General features: G+C 30.8%; 2 protein-coding genes across 2 annotated transcripts; both read right to left on the minus strand.

Annotated features, from left to right (window-relative positions):
• Positions 1-1,369: 1,369 nt before the first annotated feature.
• LOC124936613 (spermidine hydroxycinnamoyl transferase-like) lies at positions 1,370-3,142 on the minus strand. The gene is made up of 3 exons (XM_047477126.1): positions 2,672-3,142; positions 2,165-2,572; positions 1,370-2,089 (listed from the first exon to the last, which is right to left on the minus strand). The coding sequence occupies exons 1-3, from the start codon at positions 3,046-3,048 to the stop codon at positions 1,510-1,512; spliced, it is 1,365 nt and encodes a 454-aa protein (XP_047333082.1). The 5' UTR covers positions 3,049-3,142; the 3' UTR covers positions 1,370-1,509.
• A 6,807-nt stretch (positions 3,143-9,949) lies between these two features.
• On the minus strand, positions 9,950-11,763 carry LOC124936647 (spermidine hydroxycinnamoyl transferase-like). The gene is made up of 3 exons (XM_047477161.1): positions 11,252-11,763; positions 10,745-11,152; positions 9,950-10,669 (listed from the first exon to the last, which is right to left on the minus strand). Exons 1-3 carry the CDS (start codon positions 11,626-11,628, stop codon positions 10,090-10,092), a joined length of 1,365 nt encoding a protein of 454 aa, XP_047333117.1. The 5' UTR covers positions 11,629-11,763; the 3' UTR covers positions 9,950-10,089.
• Between the last annotated feature and the right edge of the window lie 6,768 nt (positions 11,764-18,531).

Consider the following 18,531-nt stretch of genomic DNA (forward strand, 5'->3'; position numbering starts at 1 on the left):
TCCCTAAATGTTGTAACATAGACAAATTACTACCTTAACTTATTAAGAATTCCAAATCAGTTATTTTCAAAAACTCAATTACTCTAAAAATAATCGTCTTTAAAATAAATCGTGCAATGAGCTCATGAATGAATTCAAGAAAATTGTATAAGCTCCGATTTATTAAAAACATAAACTATAAAATTGAGGGGGTGAAAAATGAGTGTCTACAATATGTACAATGCATAATCACTTAGTCATTTTACTAGTCTCCTGGAAAACCATTGTATATGGACTCAATCACAGAAGAAAGCGAACACATCACATATGCTAGGATAAACATTGTAGTGCACCCTAAAAGTACTCTACCAACAAAAATGAAAGTTATTGACAAAAGAGATAAGCTCACAGTCATGGATATTTCATATGAATGGAGGCCAAACAAATGTGCGTTCTGTAATACTTTTGAACATATCAGTTATAAATGTGCAAAAGAAATTGAAGAACATCAGGAAATTCTGAAAGTTCAGGAGCATAAGGAAAGCCTAAAAGTTCAGAAGTAGAGTAAGAAATCCCGGGAAAATGAAACTGAAGAATCAGAAACTAGAAAACATCTAGAACTAAAGATGAAGAAGCAAATGATGGAAATATTGAGGATTCAAAGAAAGGAAAGATGAAAAAACAGAGGAATGAAAAGATGAAGAGTCATATAAAGAAGAAGAATAATAATTAGAGGGTGAAATGAAGAAAAATTAGGGGAAGAAAAATGTGAAAAATTAGGGGATAAAAGCAATGGAAAATTAGAAGACAAAAGTGATAGAAAAGCAGTGGAGAAAAGTGAAGAGGAGACTATGAAAGTAGATCGAAACAACTTAGACAAAGTTAAAGTCAATGAATGCGCAACTCATAAACAAACATCATCATATCACCAATAGTAAAGTCTATAGCCAAACATGTGAGGATGCGACGTAAATATAATTGCTGAAATTTGAGGAATGCAAATTGAGATTTGAGGAATGCAAATTGGAATTCTAAAACAGAGTAAGAGTAGTTAAAGAGGAAACTCATAATAGAATCAGAATTTTAAAATTATAGGTCTGGTATGTTTTTGTTGTTTGTTACTATAATCTTTGTTTGTTTCTAACTAGATATTTTAGGGTCGTTGTTTGTTTGTCATTCTTTAATCAAAGTTAGGGATTGTCTAGCTTTGATTTTGACCCTCTCTCACTTTTGGGCTTCTTAATGAAATAGCGTTAATCTATTTTCCCCCCCCAAAAAAAAGTTATTTATAATTTATTACGATTTAAATTAGTTGAGTTTTTAAAATTTTACTTTAAAGTAATAAAAAAAAAGGCACAGTAAATATTATAAAACAATTTAATAAAAAAGGTACAACAATAAACACACACAAAATGACATAATTAGATTTCTAAAAAGAAAATAAGTTTTGAGAAAATAACACAAGAAGCAACACTTAAAAATCTCAACAACAATCAGCCACACTTGAAAAACACAAAAGTAGGTTCCAAATTAATTTAAAATATCTTCATAAAAGAAAGTCCTGAAGTCCTCCATATGAGCCACTTGCAACCGTAGTGCCACAACAACCGAACCAGGGCGAGAGTTATCGGAGAGAATGAACGACTTCCCATCAAACCCAACCGCACCCGGGCCAAAGTGGTCTTCTTCTCCCCACCCAAAATCTGTCCCTCCTTTCAAATTTGGAAGGGTCATCCAACTCGTAGTGCTCATGTTTGGATTCCCATAGAAAGATCCTTCGGTGGTCCCAACCACATGTAAATACCTCCATTGCGACAAATCCTCTTGCTTCTTAAGGAAAACCGCCGCCCCTTTCACGTACCCATCCATTACCTTCTCCGTAGCCGCCCTTATCTTGCCTGCGGCATAGGACAGCGGCATCGAAACAAGCTCACCGGAAGTTGAGGAGACGACGACAGGCAACACTGCGTTCCCAAAGAAAAACTTTGGCAACGGAGGTTTTACGCGGTTTCGAAAATTCACCACCACTTTCAAAGCCGTTTCTTGAGTCTCCATGTGCTTTCGCGCCTTGCATGCGGTTCTCCACATGTGACCCGCCACTACTTGGAACCTGTGATTAAACATATATAACCACATCATTATCTATTTATAGGATATGATATGATATTATAATCTTATATCAAACCTGGTGAAGCCCCGGTCGAGATCTCCAGGGCGTTTGTTTTCCTCATTAGCTTTACTCCTTAGCTTCTCTATTTGCTCTTTGCTCAGCCTCAGCATCAACACATCACTCTCCTTCAACCTCTCCTCTATATTATTCAAACTCCCAATCATTAACGGCGGCTGCTTATAATCCGAAGCATCGAAATCAGCTGGCAGAAGTTCTTCCTGATCCTGCACCAACACTGTCCGGTCCAGAAACGGCGGGTATTCGGGTCCCTCACCTCGGGCAATCCGAACCCATTCCGAGATGAAATGGAGAGCCGACTGCCCGTCAGCTAGAATATGGGAAAGCCCGAGGCCAAGGGTCACGCCGCCACAGCTGAATTTTGTCAACTGTACCAAAACCAGCGGTAGATCCTCGATTGGACGGCTATATATATATAAAACAAGGAAAAACGTTATACAACTTTTGAAAGTATATATTATTTATGTGAGTGTATATATACAGATGAGATTATTTAATTAGTACTTGTAATCGACGGATGGGATAAGATCCCGGACGGCGGAGGTGGGGCGGTAGTAATCAGGAGCGAAGTCATCTATTCTGGCATCAGTTTCAGCCTCGAGAATGTGGGCACCGAGGGAGTTGCAATTGATTTGGAGGCGATTCCGATGGGTCCATTGAAGGCGGCCGGCGAAAGGGTAGAAGATAACGAGTGCCTTGCTTAGAGAATGTTTTAGGGTTTCCATCATTATTGGAAAAGACGAGAACGAAGGCGAGCGGTAAACGTAGATGGTTGGGGCGTGAGTTATTGGGTGGATTTGATCGATGTCGGAAACGTACATTATCTTCGACGGCGTTTCCTCGGCGGGTTTCACTACGTGGGTTTCTTTCACAGTCACCATTGGAGTGTGCTAAGCTAGCTAGATTTGAGGACAAGAATACTATAAATATTCTTTTTATAAATTTATTTAACTCGTAACAAATAGTACATACAATCGGGAAATTTGACAAGAAATCCTAATAATGATTGCATTTGGGAAAATAACCCCAGTCGGATAGGATAGGGTTCCTCTGTTACTAAATGAGTCTGTTACCCATGTTGCCTCTCACAAAAAAGAGGGGCAATATGGTAAATAAATAAAACAGTGTTTAATTTATTTACCATATTGCCTCTTTCTTTGTGAGAGGCAACATGGATAACAGGCTCATTTGGTAGCAGAGGATCTCAAATGAGTCGAATAATGGTAGTAAAAATAGCTTTTTCGATAGGTCCAAAGTTTAAAATATTTTCGTGTTTCACGGAAATTGGTTTGATAATGTTTGCTGTGCTATTGCTTAACGCGATGCTACTGTCGCGTAACTCGAATTAGCCTAAGTGTACTTCGCATAATGCGATTTTTTTTTTTTCCAAAAGATCATATTTTTGCATTATTATTTTTCAAAAAAGAAAAATTATTATTAGGATAATTTCGTCAAATTTGCCATACAATCCAATGTATTTTATTTATTTAATTATAAAATCTTAAAATCAAAAAAATTATAATGAAAACTGACCCTATTACCTGACCTGTCATTCAATCATTCCGTCTCTTCACTCGACCATCCCTGGGTTCCCCTCCAGCTTTTAATTTTAATTTTATTCTTATTTTCACAATCTTTAAATTTATTTTTAATCTCATCTTATTTTCACAATAATAGCTTTTTATTAATATTTTCTCCCACTAACCAAAAAATAAAAATTGTTGTTATTTTTACTCTAAATGATTAATATTTACATATTTCATTAGTAACAAATTAAATCGACAGTAATAAATACAATAGAATAATTAAAAATTAAAATTAATATTTATTGTATTTTTAACAGATAAATACAATAGAATAATTAAAAATTTTCGTACAATTCATATAGATTAAAATATAAAAATAAAAAATTTTAATAAAAAAATTATAATAATATGTATTAAATTTCTAATTTTTTAATAAATCACGAATAATATATTAAAATAAAAAAATAAAACACTCTAATTTTACATTTTATTCACTTCCGTAAAACAATTCATTTTCTCAAATATTTCACCACATATTTTTTCTCAATGAACATTTAATCTCGTAATCTTACACTTTCACTTTGGTCAAATAAAATCTCAAACATTACCAATCTCATTTTTACTCTCACTTTATCCCATTAAAGCTTAATCGACCTCTCATCTCGTTACTTTAAAGCACTCAGACTGACCAACCATCTCATTCTACATTTATTTACTAATTCAAATCGAAATTCTCATCTCGTGACATTAACTTTTACTTCGGTCAAATAACTAATTATCTCGCATATTTTAACCATTAATATCAATTTCTTTTCCAATTGACATCTATCTATTTACCTTACTTTCACTTCGACTAATCAAAAAATCATCTCATTCCATATTTATCCACCAATCACAATCGACCTCTATTCTTTCGAAAAACTTACTTTCACTTATCAAACAACTCAACTTCTCACATATTTTATAATATACAACTCAACATTCTTATCCTCACTTCGGCTAATCATACATCTGTTAGAATTTGGATCCCCCAAATTTGACCTACTTGAAACGATTTTATATAAACGTGAGAAAGAAGAACACAAGAAGACACATATTTATAGTGGTTCACTCAAATGAACTACGATCATTTTAGTCGCCATCAGATTTCACTATGAAGAAAAAGAAGGAATACAAAGTTTTTGCTTCACACTTCATCTCTATAGAATTATGTCTTTTCAATATAAACCCTTAATCATAACATATTTATAGGGTAAATATTCACGTAATAAAACCTAAATAACTCTTGGTCAGGCCAAACCTAAATACAAACCCAATAAACACTAATTAACTATTATAAAGTTTATTATAAGTGTAGGCTCCATAACTCAACAATCTTGAAGACTAAATTCATCATCTCTCGATCGGTAACGGTAGGGGTATTCAATATTTGGTCTGAACCGAATATCCGACCAAATTCATATTCACCGAATTCGAATAAACCGAATTCGAATTATATTTTCGATTTTTGAATCGAATTCTAAACCTATTCTAATTCAAATACGGTTTTCAGTTTGGTGTTCGAGTTTAGATTTTAACTCGAAAACCAAACTGAAAACCAAATTTAATTTTTATTATTTATTTTTATTGTATATTATATAATTTATTATATATTATATAATTTATTACATATTATTATTTTAAATTATTATTTTTTATTTTATTTATATATATTATATCAAGTCTTTTACCAAAAATAATTATCACCTCTTCAAAATCATCCGCCGTCGTGACTAATTTTTTATAAATTTATATTTAAAAAAAACAATAACAAGACCATACAGTGTCTAAAAGTTAAAATCTTCCATTAAATATATATTTAAATTTTTTAGTTTAAATAATTTTTATTATTATGTCTAAGTTTTTTTATTGTTTTGTTTATTTAATGAAACATTTTATTTATTATTTATTTTTTTTAATTAATAACATATTTTTACAAAGAATATAAATCTTATTTTTTAAATAATAACATGAACTGTTATTTTTATTTAAAAATAATAATTTTATTCTATAATATTTTGTGTAAAAAATATACCTCTATAATAACACTATAAATTAAAATAATAAATATTTCTCAACTATTATAAACATGTTAATATATATATTACTTATTTATTAATATTATATATATATATATAAATAATTAAAATATTTAAAACACTAATAATAAAAATAAAACATTATGTATAAATATCAATTATCAAAAATTTAAATTGTTATTTTATTATTTAAATTTTATTATAAAATGAAAAAATAATATTAATAATAGTTAAATAAAAAATAAAAAATTTAAATTTAAATTTAAATAAAAAATATATTTATTAGCTTTTAAAAAATAATGTTATCTTTATTTTCTCACCGAAAACAAGTTTTATTATTTTTTCTCAATTAACCTCTTATTAATTTTGTTATCTTGAGCATTTTATTTTTTAATAGCTGACTTGAAATCATTACAAATATATAGCTAGATACTTTAAAATATATTTATTATATAATTTATATTATAAAATATTTTATTATCTTACGGAAAAAATAATAATAGTTAAAAAACAAAAATAATAATAGGTCCTCAGCTTTTGAGTGCAGAAATTTTCGGTCTTTATGACCAGTTAGCGGTCCTAAGCCTGTGGGTGCGAAAATCTTTGGTCCTTTGATCAGCAGTAGCGGTCCTCAGCCTTTGGGTGCGAAAATCTTCGGTCTTTTGATCAGTAGTAGCGGTCCTCAATCTTTGAGTGCGAAAATCTTCAGTCTTTTTGACCAGAAGTAGCGATCCTTAGCCTTTGGGTGCGGAAATCTTCGGTACTTTGATCAGCAGTAAAGGTTCTCAGCCTTTGGGTGCAAAAATCTTTAGTCCTTGGTCTGTAGAAGCGGTCCTCAACCTTTGGGTGCGGAAATCTTCGATTCTAGGTCTACAGTAGCTTTCCCTTCCGGTCCTAAATGGGCAGTAGGTCCTCTTTGTGTGCAAATAACAACCCAAAAAGGGTAATAAAAGAAATAACATGTATATAAAAACAAAAATCCTAAAGAGGTCTAAAGCGACTGGGTATAAGAAAAAAAATCAACTAGAGACTAGGATTTCTAGGTCAGAAAAATGTTTGGGTCAAGTTTCAGGGTCCTGAGCGGCAGAAAACTAGCATAGGAGCGGATCTAGGCTAGTTTCCTCGATCTTTTTGTGCACAAAAACATCTAGAATCAATGGAAACATTGGGAAGTCATCGGATTTTGAATGTAGAGAGGCTCATTGGTTGGATGACGCCCGAGCATGCTTTAGGGTGCCGTTTTGCTGGTCGGATGCTATTCTAGGACTAGCTTTTCCGGTCTTAAAGCAACAGACCTACTATTCTACCTATTTTCTGACCTAATTTTAATCTGACTAACACTTTGGGATTCAAATGGATCCCAAATTGTAAAAAATAAACCCAGAAAGGTTTAAAACATTTAAATAAATACTTATATACATACACAAACCTAATCCTAACAATTATAAAATAAACAAAGATAAATCAAACAAAAGCAAATAGAATAAATAAGAGAAGACCTAAGTTAGCAATATGATAAAAAAAAAATTACAAATAAATCCTAGATTTAACATAATACAAACAATTTAAATCAAAATATATTCTTCCTTTTATAGCTTTTGAGTTTTGTTTTTTTAAAAATGTAAGAAAGCTTGTGTATTTTTTTTACTTACTGTTTTTTTTATTTTTATTTTTTGTTTTACTTAAAAAAAGAGTTTAATATATACATTATGTATATGAATAAAAAAATAAACTAAATCAAAATAGAATTTATTATAAACTCATGCAACTATTTGATTTATTCTATAGAAAAAATAATAAATAAAAATAAAAAAAGAGATAAAAAGTAGCTTACAAAGAGTGGATGCTCCTTAAATCTTTATAAAAAAAAAAACGCGAACTCTAAATAAGAGAGTTGTGACTCAACAAATCAGTTGGTGCTCTTGCTTAGATTTTTAAAAGTGGACAGATTTTTTTTAGAGGAAGAAAAAGTGCAGCCTAAGGGCACGTCAATGTGAAAAGAGGGGTCTTTGTGCAAGGTGTTAAGAGAGGTATTTATAGGCAAAGTTATGAAACCTTAGGCCCAAAAGCCCATTTAACACACTTGACATAAAAAAAGAAAAATATTTTAAACATTTACAAATGTTTAAAAATAATGGAGCAATCTCTAGTTCACATGTCACTAATTGTCAAGTTTTCATTCAATAGTATTTAAGCTTTAATTAATAATGATGCAATACTTGATCATTTTAATTTTTAATAAAAAAATATGACCAAGCATTTCAAGAGTTGTGGCTGTATGACAGCTGCCTTCACCTAATTCTTTGTAGCATTTGATTTCATGGGTCGGATCTTGGGAATGGGTCGGTCCATTAGTCGGGTCATCGGTCGGATCCGTCAATTGGATCATTTCCTTGGCCTACTTCGGGTTTGAATCTTCTTGGCCCATTCACAAATTTGATTCGGATCTTGCATGTTGATCTTGGATTGACCTATTGAAAAGTTACACATCCCCCTTCATCTTACAAAAAACTTTTGTTAAAAAAAACAAATAAGTAATTTTATTTTTTAATTATTCCTATTTCTAATGAACAATTCTAATTAAAAAAGAATACAAACTAACTAATTCAAGAAATCAAATTGCAAATATAATCTAAGTAATCTAATCAAAAACTAATATAATTAATAAAAACAAAATATATAAAAAATATATTCTAACGACTTTATAAAAAAACGTTAATATATATTTTATAAAACTTTATATATATATATATTCAAGGTAATTAATTAAATAAACTTTGAATATTCTAAGTATAATAACTTCCCTAAATGTTGTAACATAGACAAATTACTACCTTAACTTATTAGAATTCCAAATCAGTTATTTTCAAAAACTCAATTACTCTAAAAATAATCGTCTTTAAAATAAATCGTGCAATGAGCTCGTGAATGAATTCAAGAAAATTGTATAAGCTCCGATTTATTAAAAACATAAACTATAAAATTGAGGGGGTGAAAAATGAGTGTCTACAATATGTACAATGCATAATCACTTAGTCATTTTACTAGTCTCCTGGAAAACCATTGTATATGGACTCAATCACAGAAGAAAGCGAACACATCACATATGCTAGGATAAACATTGTAGTGCACCCTAAAAGTACTCTACCAACAAAAATGAAAGTTATTGACAAAAGAGATAAGCTCACAGTCATGGATATTTCATATGAATGGAGGCCAAACAAATGTGCGTTCTGTAATACTTTTGAACATATCAGTTATAAATGTGCAAAAGAAATTGAAGAACATCAGGAAATTCTGAAAGTTCAGGAGCATAAGGAAAGCCTAAAAGTTCAGAAGTAGAGTAAGAAATCCCGGGAAAATGAAACTGAAGAATCAGAAACTAGAAAACATCTAGAACTAAAGATGAAGAAGCAAATGATGGAAATATTGAGGATTCAAAGAAAGGAAAGATGAAAAAACAGAGGAATGAAAAGATGAAGAGTCATATAAAGAAGAAGAATAATAATTAGAGGGTGAAATGAAGAAAAATTAGGGGAAGAAAAATGTGAAGAATTAGGGGATAAAAGCAATGGAAAATTAGAAGACAAAGTGATAGAAAAGCAGTGGAGAAAAGTGAAGAGGAGACTATGAAAGTAGATCGAAACAACTTAGACAAAGTTAAAGTCAATGAATGCGCAACTCATAAACAAACATCATCATATGCAACAGTTCAATCACCAATAGTAAAGTCTATAGCCAAACATGTGAGGATGCGACGTAAATATAATTGCTGAAATTTGAGGAATGCAAATTGAGATTTGAGGAATGCAAATTGGAATTCTAAAACAGAGTAAGAGTAGTCAAAGAGGAAACTCATAATAGAATCAGAATTTTAAAATTATAGGTCTGGTATGTTTTTGTTGTTTGTTACTATAATCTTTGTTTGTTTCTAACTAGATATTTTAGGGTAGTTGTTTGTTTGTCATTCTTTAATCAAAGTTAGGGATTGTCTAGCTTTGATTTTGACCCTCTCTCACTTTTGGGCTTCTTAATGAAATAGCGTTAATCTATTTCCCCCCCAAAAAAAAGTTATTTATAATTTATTACGATTTAAATTAGTTGAGTTTTTAAAATTTTACTTTAAAGTAATAAAAAAAAGGCACCGTAAATATTATAAAACAATTTAATAAAAAAGGTACAACAATAAACACACACAAAATGACATAATTAGATTTCTAAAAAGAAAATAAGTTTTGAGAAAATAACACAAGAAGCAACACTTAAAAATCTCAACAACAATCAGCCACACTTGAAAAACACAAAAGTAGGTTCCAAATTAATTTAAAATATCTTCATAAAAGAAAGTCCTGAAGTCCTCCATATGAGCCACTTGCAACCGTAGTGCCACAACAACCGAACCAGGGCGAGAGTTATCGGAGAGAATGAACGACTTCCCATCAAACCCAACCGCACCCGGGCCAAAGTGGTCTTCTTCTCCCCACCCAAAATCTGTCCCTCCTTTCAAATTTGGAAGGGTCATCCAACTCGTAGTGCTCATGTTTGGATTCCCATAGAAAGATCCTTCGGTGGTCCCAACCACATGTAAATACCTCCATTGCGACAAATCCTCTTGCTTCTTAAGGAAAACCGCCGCCCCTTTCACGTACCCATCCATTACCTTCTCCGTAGCCGCCCTTATCTTGCCTGCGGCATAGGACAGCGGCATCGAAACAAGCTCACCGGAAGTTGAGGAGACGACGACAGGCAACACTGCGTTCCCAAAGAAAAACTTTGGCAACGGAGGTTTTACGCGGTTTCGAAAATTCACCACCACTTTCAAAGCCGTTTCTTGAGTCTCCATGTGCTTTCGCGCCTTGCATGCGGTTCTCCACATGTGACCCGCCACTACTTGGAACCTGTGATTAAACATATATAACCACATCATTATCTATTTATAGGATATGATATGATATTATAATCTTATATCAAACCTGGTGAAGCCCCGGTCGAGATCTCCAGGGCGTTTGTTTTCCTCATTAGCTTTACTCCTTAGCTTCTCTATTTGCTCTTTGCTCAGCCTCAGCATCAACACATCACTCTCCTTCAACCTCTCCTCTATATTATTCAAACTCCCAATCATTAACGGCGGCTGCTTATAATCCGAAGCATCGAAATCAGCTGGCAGAAGTTCTTCCTGATCCTGCACCAACACTGTCCGGTCCAGAAACGGCGGGTATTCGGGTCCCTCACCTCGGGCAATCCGAACCCATTCCGAGATGAAATGGAGAGCCGACTGCCCGTCAGCTAGAATATGGGAAAGCCCGAGGCCAAGGGTCACGCCGCCACAGCTGAATTTTGTCAACTGTACCAAAACCAGCGGTAGATCCTCGATTGGACGGCTATATATATATAAAACAAGGAAAAACGTTATACAACTTTTGAAAGTATATATTATTTATGTGAGTGTATATATACAGATGAGATTATTTAATTAGTACTTGTAATCGACGGATGGGATAAGATCCCGGACGGCGGAGGTGGGGCGGTAGTAATCAGGAGCGAAGTCATCTATTCTGGCATCAGTTTCAGCCTCGAGAATGTGGGCACCGAGGGAGTTGCAATTGATTTGGAGGCGATTCCGATGGGTCCATTGAAGGCGGCCGGCGAAAGGGTAGAAGATAACGAGTGCCTTGCTTAGAGAATGTTTTAGGGTTTCCATCATTATTGGAAAAGACGAGAACGAAGGCGAGCGGTAAACGTAGATGGTTGGGGCGTGAGTTATTGGGTGGATTTGATCGATGTCGGAAACGTACATTATCTTCGACGGCGTTTCCTCGGCGGGTTTCACTACGTGGGTTTCTTTCACAGTCACCATTGGAGTGTGCTAAGCTAGCTAGATTTGAGGACAAGAATACTATAAATATTCTTTTTATAAATTTATTTAACTCGTAACAAATAGTACATACAATCGGGAAATTTGACAAGAAATCCTAATAATGATTGCATTTTGGGAAAATAACCCCAGTCGGATAGGATAGGGTTCCTCTGTTACTAAATGAGTCTGTTACCCATGTTGCCTCTCACAAAAAAGAGGGGCAATATGGTAAATAAATAAAACAGTGTTTAATTTATTTACCATATTGCCTCTTTCTTTGTGAGAGGCAACATGGATAACAGGCTCATTTGGTAGCAGAGGATCTCAAATGAGTCGAATAATGGTAGTAAAAATAGCTTTTTCGATAGGTCCAAAGTTTAAAATATTTTCGTGTTTCACGGAAATTGGTTTGATAATGTTTGCTGTGCTATTGCTTAACGCGATGCTACTGTCGCGTAACTCGAATTAGCCTAAGTGTACTTCGCATAATGCGATTTTTTTTTTTTTCCAAAAGATCATATTTTTGCATTATTATTTTTCAAAAAAGAAAAATTATTATTAGGATAATTTCGTCAAATTTGCCATACAATCCAATGTATTTTATTTATTTAATTATAAAATCTTAAAATCAAAAAAATTATAATGAAAACTGACCCTATTACCTGACCTGTCATTCAATCATTCCGTCTCTTCACTCGACCATCCCTGGGTTCCCCTCCAGCTTTTAATTTTAATTTTATTCTTATTTTCACAATCTTTAAATTTATTTTTAATCTCATCTTATTTTCACAATAATAGCTTTTTATTAATATTTTCTCCCACTAACCAAAAAATAAAAATTGTTGTTATTTTTACTCTAAATGATTAATATTTACATATTTCATTAGTAACAAATTAAATCGACAGTAATAAATACAATAGAATAATTAAAAATTAAAATTAATATTTATTGTATTTTTAACAGATAAATACAATAGAATAATTAAAAATTTTCGTACAATTCATATAGATTAAAATATAAAAATAAAAAATTTTAATAAAAAAATTATAATAATATGTATTAAATTTCTAATTTTTTAATAAATCACGAATAATATATTAAAATAAAAAAATAAACACTCTAATTTTACATTTTATTCACTTCCGTAAAACAATTCATTTTCTCAAATATTTCACCACATATTTTTTCTCAATGAACATTTAATCTCGTAATCTTACACTTTCACTTTGGTCAAATAAAAATCTCAAACATTACCAATCTCATTTTTACTCTCACTTTATCCCATTAAAGCTTAATCGACCTCTCATCTCGTTACTTTAAAGCACTCAGACTGACCAACCATCTCATTCTACATTTATTTACTAATTCAAATCGAAATTCTCATCTCGTGACATTAACTTTTACTTCGGTCAAATAACTAATTATCTCGCATATTTTAACCATTAATATCAATTTCTTTTCCAATTGACATCTATCTATTTACCTTACTTTCACTTCGACTAATCAAAAAATCATCTCATTCCATATTTATCCACCAATCACAATCGACCTCTATTCTTTCGAAAAACTTACTTTCACTTATCAAACAACTCAACTTCTCACATATTTTATAATATACAACTCAACATTCTTATCCTCACTTCGGCTAATCATACATCTGTTAGAATTTGGATCCCCCAAATTTGACCTACTTGAAACGATTTTATATAAACGTGAGAAAGAAGAACACAAGAAGACACATATTTATAGTGGTTCACTCAAATGAACTACGATCATTTTAGTCGCCATCAGATTTCACTATGAAGAAAAAGAAGGAATACAAAGTTTTTGCTTCACACTTCATCTCTATAGAATTATGTCTTTTCAATATAAACCCTTAATCATAACATATTTATAGGGTAAATATTCACGTAATAAAACCTAAATAACTCTTGGTCAGGCCAAACCTAAATACAAACCCAATAAACACTAATTAACTATTATAAAGTTTATTATAAGTGTAGGCTCCATAACTCAACAATCTTGAAGACTAAATTCATCATCTCTCGATCGGTAACGGTAGGGGTATTCAATATTTGGTCTGAACCGAATATCCGACCAAATTCATATTCACCGAATTCGAATAAACCGAATTCGAATTATATTTTCGATTTTTGAATCGAATTCTAAACCTATTCTAATTCAAATACGGTTTTCAGTTTGGTGTTCGAGTTTAGATTTTAACTCGAAAACCAAACTGAAAACCAAATTTAATTTTTATTATTTATTTTTATTGTATATTATATAATTTATTATATATTATATAATTTATTACATATTATTATTTTAAATTATTATTTTTTATTTTATTTATATATATTATATCAAGTCTTTTACCAAAAATAATTATCACCTCTTCAAAATCATCCGCCGTCGTGACTAATTTTTTATAAATTTATATTTAAAAAAAACAATAACAAGACCATACAGTGTCTAAAAAGTTAAAATCTTCCATTAAATATATATTTAAATTTTTTAGTTTAAATAATTTTTATTATTATGTCTAAGTTTTTTTATTGTTTTGTTTATTTAATGAAACATTTTATTTATTATTTATTTTTTTTAATTAATAACATATTTTTACAAAGAATATAAATCTTATTTTTTAAATAATAACATGAACTGTTATTTTTATTTAAAAATAATAATTTTATTCTATAATATTTTGTGTAAAAAATATACCTCTATAATAACACTATAAATTAAAATAATAAATATTTCTCAACTATTATAAACATGTTAATATATATATTACTTATTTATTAATATTATATATATATATAAATAATTAAAATATTTAAAACACTAATAATAAAAATAAAACATTATGTATAAATATCAATTATCAAAAATTTAAATTGTTATTTTATTATTTAAATTTTATTATAAAATGAAAAAATAATATTAATAATAGTTAAATAAAAAATAAAAAATTTAAATTTAAATTTAAATAAAAAATATATTTATTAGCTTTTAAAAAATAATGTTATCTTTATTTTCTCACCGAAAACAAGTTTTATTATTTTTCTCAATTAACCTCTTATTAATTTTGTTATCTTGAGCATTTTATTTTTTAATAGCTGACTTGAAATCATTACAAATATATAGCTAGATACTTTAAAATATATTTATTATATAATTTATATTATAAAATATTTTATTATCTTACGGAAAAAATAATAATAGTTAAAAAACAAAAATAATAATAGGTCCTCAGCTTTTGAGTGCAGAAATTTTCGGTCTTTATGACCAGTTAGCGGTCCTAAGCCTGTGGGTGCGAAAATCTTTGGTCCTTTGATCAGCAGTAGCGGTCCTCAGCCTTTGGGTGCGAAAATCTTCGGTCTTTTGATCAGTAGTAGCGGTCCTCAATCTTTGAGTGCGAAAATCTTCAGTCTTTTTGACCAGAAGTAGCGATCCTTAGCCTTTGGGTGCGGAAATCTTCGGTACTTTGATCAGCAGTAAAGGTTCTCAGCCTTTGGGTGCAAAAATCTTTAGTCCTTGGTCTGTAGAAGCGGTCCTCAACCTTTGGGTGCGGAAATCTTCGATTCTAGGTCTACAGTAGCTTTCCCTTCCGGTCCTAAATGGGCAGTAGGTCCTCTTTGTGTGCAAATAACAACCCAAAAAGGGTAATAAAAGAAATAACATGTATATAAAAACAAAAATCCTAAAGAGGTCTAAAGCGACTGGGTATAAGAAAAAAAAATCAACTAGAGACTAGGATTTCTAGGTCAGAAAAATGTTTGGGTCAAGTTTCAGGGTCCTGAGCGGCAGAAAACTAGCATAGGAGCGGATCTAGGCTAGTTTCCTCGATCTTTTTGTGCACAAAAACATCTAGAATCAATGGAAACATTGGGAAGTCATCGGATTTTGAATGTAGAGAGGCTCATTGGTTGGATGACGCCCGAGCATGCTTTAGGGTGCCGTTTTGCTGGTCGGATGCTATTCTAGGACTAGCTTTTCCGGTCTTAAAGCAACAGACCTACTATTCTACCTATTTTCTGACCTAATTTTAATCTGACTAACACTTTGGGATTCAAATGGATCCCAAATTGTAAAAAATAAACCCAGAAAGGTTTAAAACATTTAAATAAATACTTATATACATACACAAACCTAATCCTAACAATTATAAAATAAACAAAGATAAATCAAACAAAAGCAAATAGAATAAATAAGAGAAGACCTAAGTTAGCAATATGATAAAAAAAAAATTACAAATAAATCCTAGATTTAACATAATACAAACAATTTAAATCAAAATATATTCTTCCTTTTATAGCTTTTGAGTTTTGTTTTTTTAAAAATGTAAGAAAGCTTGTGTATTTTTTTTACTTACTGTTTTTTTATTTTTATTTTTTGTTTTACTTAAAAAAAGAGTTTAATATATACATTATGTATATGAATAAAAAAATAAACTAAATCAAAATAGAATTTATTATAAACTCATGCAACTATTTGATTTATTCTATAGAAAAAATAATAAATAAAAATAAAAAAAGAGATAAAAAGTAGCTTACAAAGAGTGGATGCTCCTTAAATCTTTATAAAAAAAAAACGCGAACTCTAAATAAGAGAGTTGTGACTCAACAAATCAGTTGGTGCTCTTGCTTAGATTTTTAAAAGTGGACAGATTTTTTTTAGAGGAAGAAAAAGTGCAGCCTAAGGGCACGTCAATGTGAAAAGAGGGGTCTTTGTGCAAGGTGTTAAGAGAGGTATTTATAGGCAAAGTTATGAAACCTTAGGCCCAAAAGCCCATTTAACACACTTGACATAAAAAAAGAAAAATATTTTAAACATTTACAAATGTTTAAAAATAATGGAGCAATCTCTAGTTCACATGTCACTAATTGTCAAGTTTTCATTCAATAGTATTTAAGCTTTAATTAATAATGATGCAATACTTGATCATTTTAATTTTTAATAAAAAAATATGACCAAGCATTTCAAGAGTTGTGGCTGTATGACAGCTGCCTTCACCTAATTCTTTGTAGCATTTGATTTCATGGGTCGGATCTTGGGAATGGGTCGGTCCATTAGTCGGGTCATCGGTCGGATCCGTCAATTGGATCATTTCCTTGGCCTACTTCGGGTTTGAATCTTCTTGGCCCATTCACAAATTTGATTCGGATCTTGCATGTTGATCTTGGATTGACCTATTGAAAAGTTACACATCCCCCTTCATCTTACAAAAAACTTTTGTTAAAAAAAACAAATAAGTAATTTTATTTTTTAATTATTCCTATTTCTAATGAACAATTCTAATTAAAAAAGAATACAAACTAACTAATTCAAGAAATCAAATTGCAAAATATAATCTAAGTAATCTAATCAAAAACTAATATAATTAATAAAAACAAAATATATAAAAAATATATTCTAACGACTTTATAAAAAAACGTTAATATATATTTTATAAAACTTTATATATATATATATTCAAGGTAATTAATTAAATAAACTTTGAATATTCTAAGTATAATAACTTCCCTAAATGTTGTAACATAGACAAATTACTACCTTAACTTATTAAGAATTCCAAATCAGTTATTTTCAAAAACTCAATTACTCTAAAAATAATCGTCTTTAAAATAAATCGTGCAATGAGCTCGTGAATGAATTCAAGAAAATTGTATAAGCTCCGATTTATTAAAAACATAAACTATAAAATTGAGGGGGTGAAAAATGAGTGTCTACAATATGTACAATGCATAATCACTTAGTCATTTTACTAGTCTCCTGGAAAACCATTGTATATGGACTCAATCACAGAAGAAAGCGAACACATCACATATGCTAGGATAAACATTGTAGTGCACCCTAAAAGTACTCTACCAACAAAAATGAAAGTTATTGACAAAAGAGATAAGCTCACAGTCATGGATATTTCATATGAATGGAGGCCAAACAAATGTGCGTTCTGTAATACTTTTGAACATATCAGTTATAAATGTGCAAAAGAAATTGAAGAACATCAGGAAATTCTGAAAGTTCAGGAGCATAAGGAAAGCCTAAAAGTTCAGAAGTAGAGTAAGAAATCCCGGGAAAATGAAACTGAAGAATCAGAAACTAGAAAACATCTAGAACTAAAGATGAAGAAGCAAATGATGGAAATATTGAGGATTCAAAGAAAGGAAAGATGAAAAAACAGAGGAATGAAAAGATGAAGAGTCATATAAAGAAGAAGAATAATAATTAGAGGGTGAAATGAAGAAAAATTAGGGGAAGAAAAATGTGAAGAATTAGGGGATAAAAGCAATGGAAAATTAGAAGACAAAAGTGATAGAAAAGCAGTGGAGAAAAGTGAAGAGGAGACTATGAAAGTAGATCGAAACAACTTAGACAAAGTTAAAGTCAATGAATGCGCAACTCATAAACAAACATCATCATATGCAACAGTTCAATCACCAATAGTAAAGTCTATAGCCAAACATGTGAGGATGCGACGTAAATATAATTGCTGAAATTTGAGGAATGCAAATTGAGATTTGAGGAATGCAAATTGGAATTCTAAAACAGAGTAAGAGTAGTCAAAGAGGAAACTCATAATAGAATCAGAATTTTAAAATTATAGGTCTGGTATGTTTTTGTTGTTTGTTACTATAATCTTTGTTTGTTTCTAACTAGATATTTTAGGGTAGTTGTTTGTTTGTCATTCTTTAATCAAAGTTAGGGATTGTCTAGCTTTGATTTTGACCCTCTCTCACTTTTGGGCTTCTTAATGAAATAGCGTTAATCTATTTCCCCCCCAAAAAAAAGTTATTTATAATTTATTACGATTTAAATTAGTTGAGTTTTTAAAATTTTACTTTAAAGTAATAAAAAAAAGGCACCGTAAATATTATAAAACAATTTAATAAAAAAGG

This window comes from Impatiens glandulifera, chromosome 4, assembly GCF_907164915.1.
Source record: "Impatiens glandulifera chromosome 4, dImpGla2.1, whole genome shotgun sequence".
NCBI lineage: Eukaryota > Viridiplantae > Streptophyta > Magnoliopsida > Ericales > Balsaminaceae > Impatiens > Impatiens glandulifera.

Coding starts and splice junctions, on each gene's coding strand:
- LOC124936613 (XM_047477126.1), bottom strand. CDS start 3,048: ATGGTGACTGTGAAAGAAACCCACGTAGTGAAACCCGCCGAGGAAACG. Junction 2,573..2,671: donor ATCCCATCCGTCGATTACAA/GTACTAATTAAA, acceptor ATATATATATAG/CCGTCCAATCGAGGATCTAC. Junction 2,090..2,164: donor CTCGACCGGGGCTTCACCAG/GTTTGATATAAG, acceptor GTTTAATCACAG/GTTCCAAGTAGTGGCGGGTC.
- LOC124936647 (XM_047477161.1), bottom strand. CDS start 11,628: ATGGTGACTGTGAAAGAAACCCACGTAGTGAAACCCGCCGAGGAAACG. Junction 11,153..11,251: donor ATCCCATCCGTCGATTACAA/GTACTAATTAAA, acceptor ATATATATATAG/CCGTCCAATCGAGGATCTAC. Junction 10,670..10,744: donor CTCGACCGGGGCTTCACCAG/GTTTGATATAAG, acceptor GTTTAATCACAG/GTTCCAAGTAGTGGCGGGTC.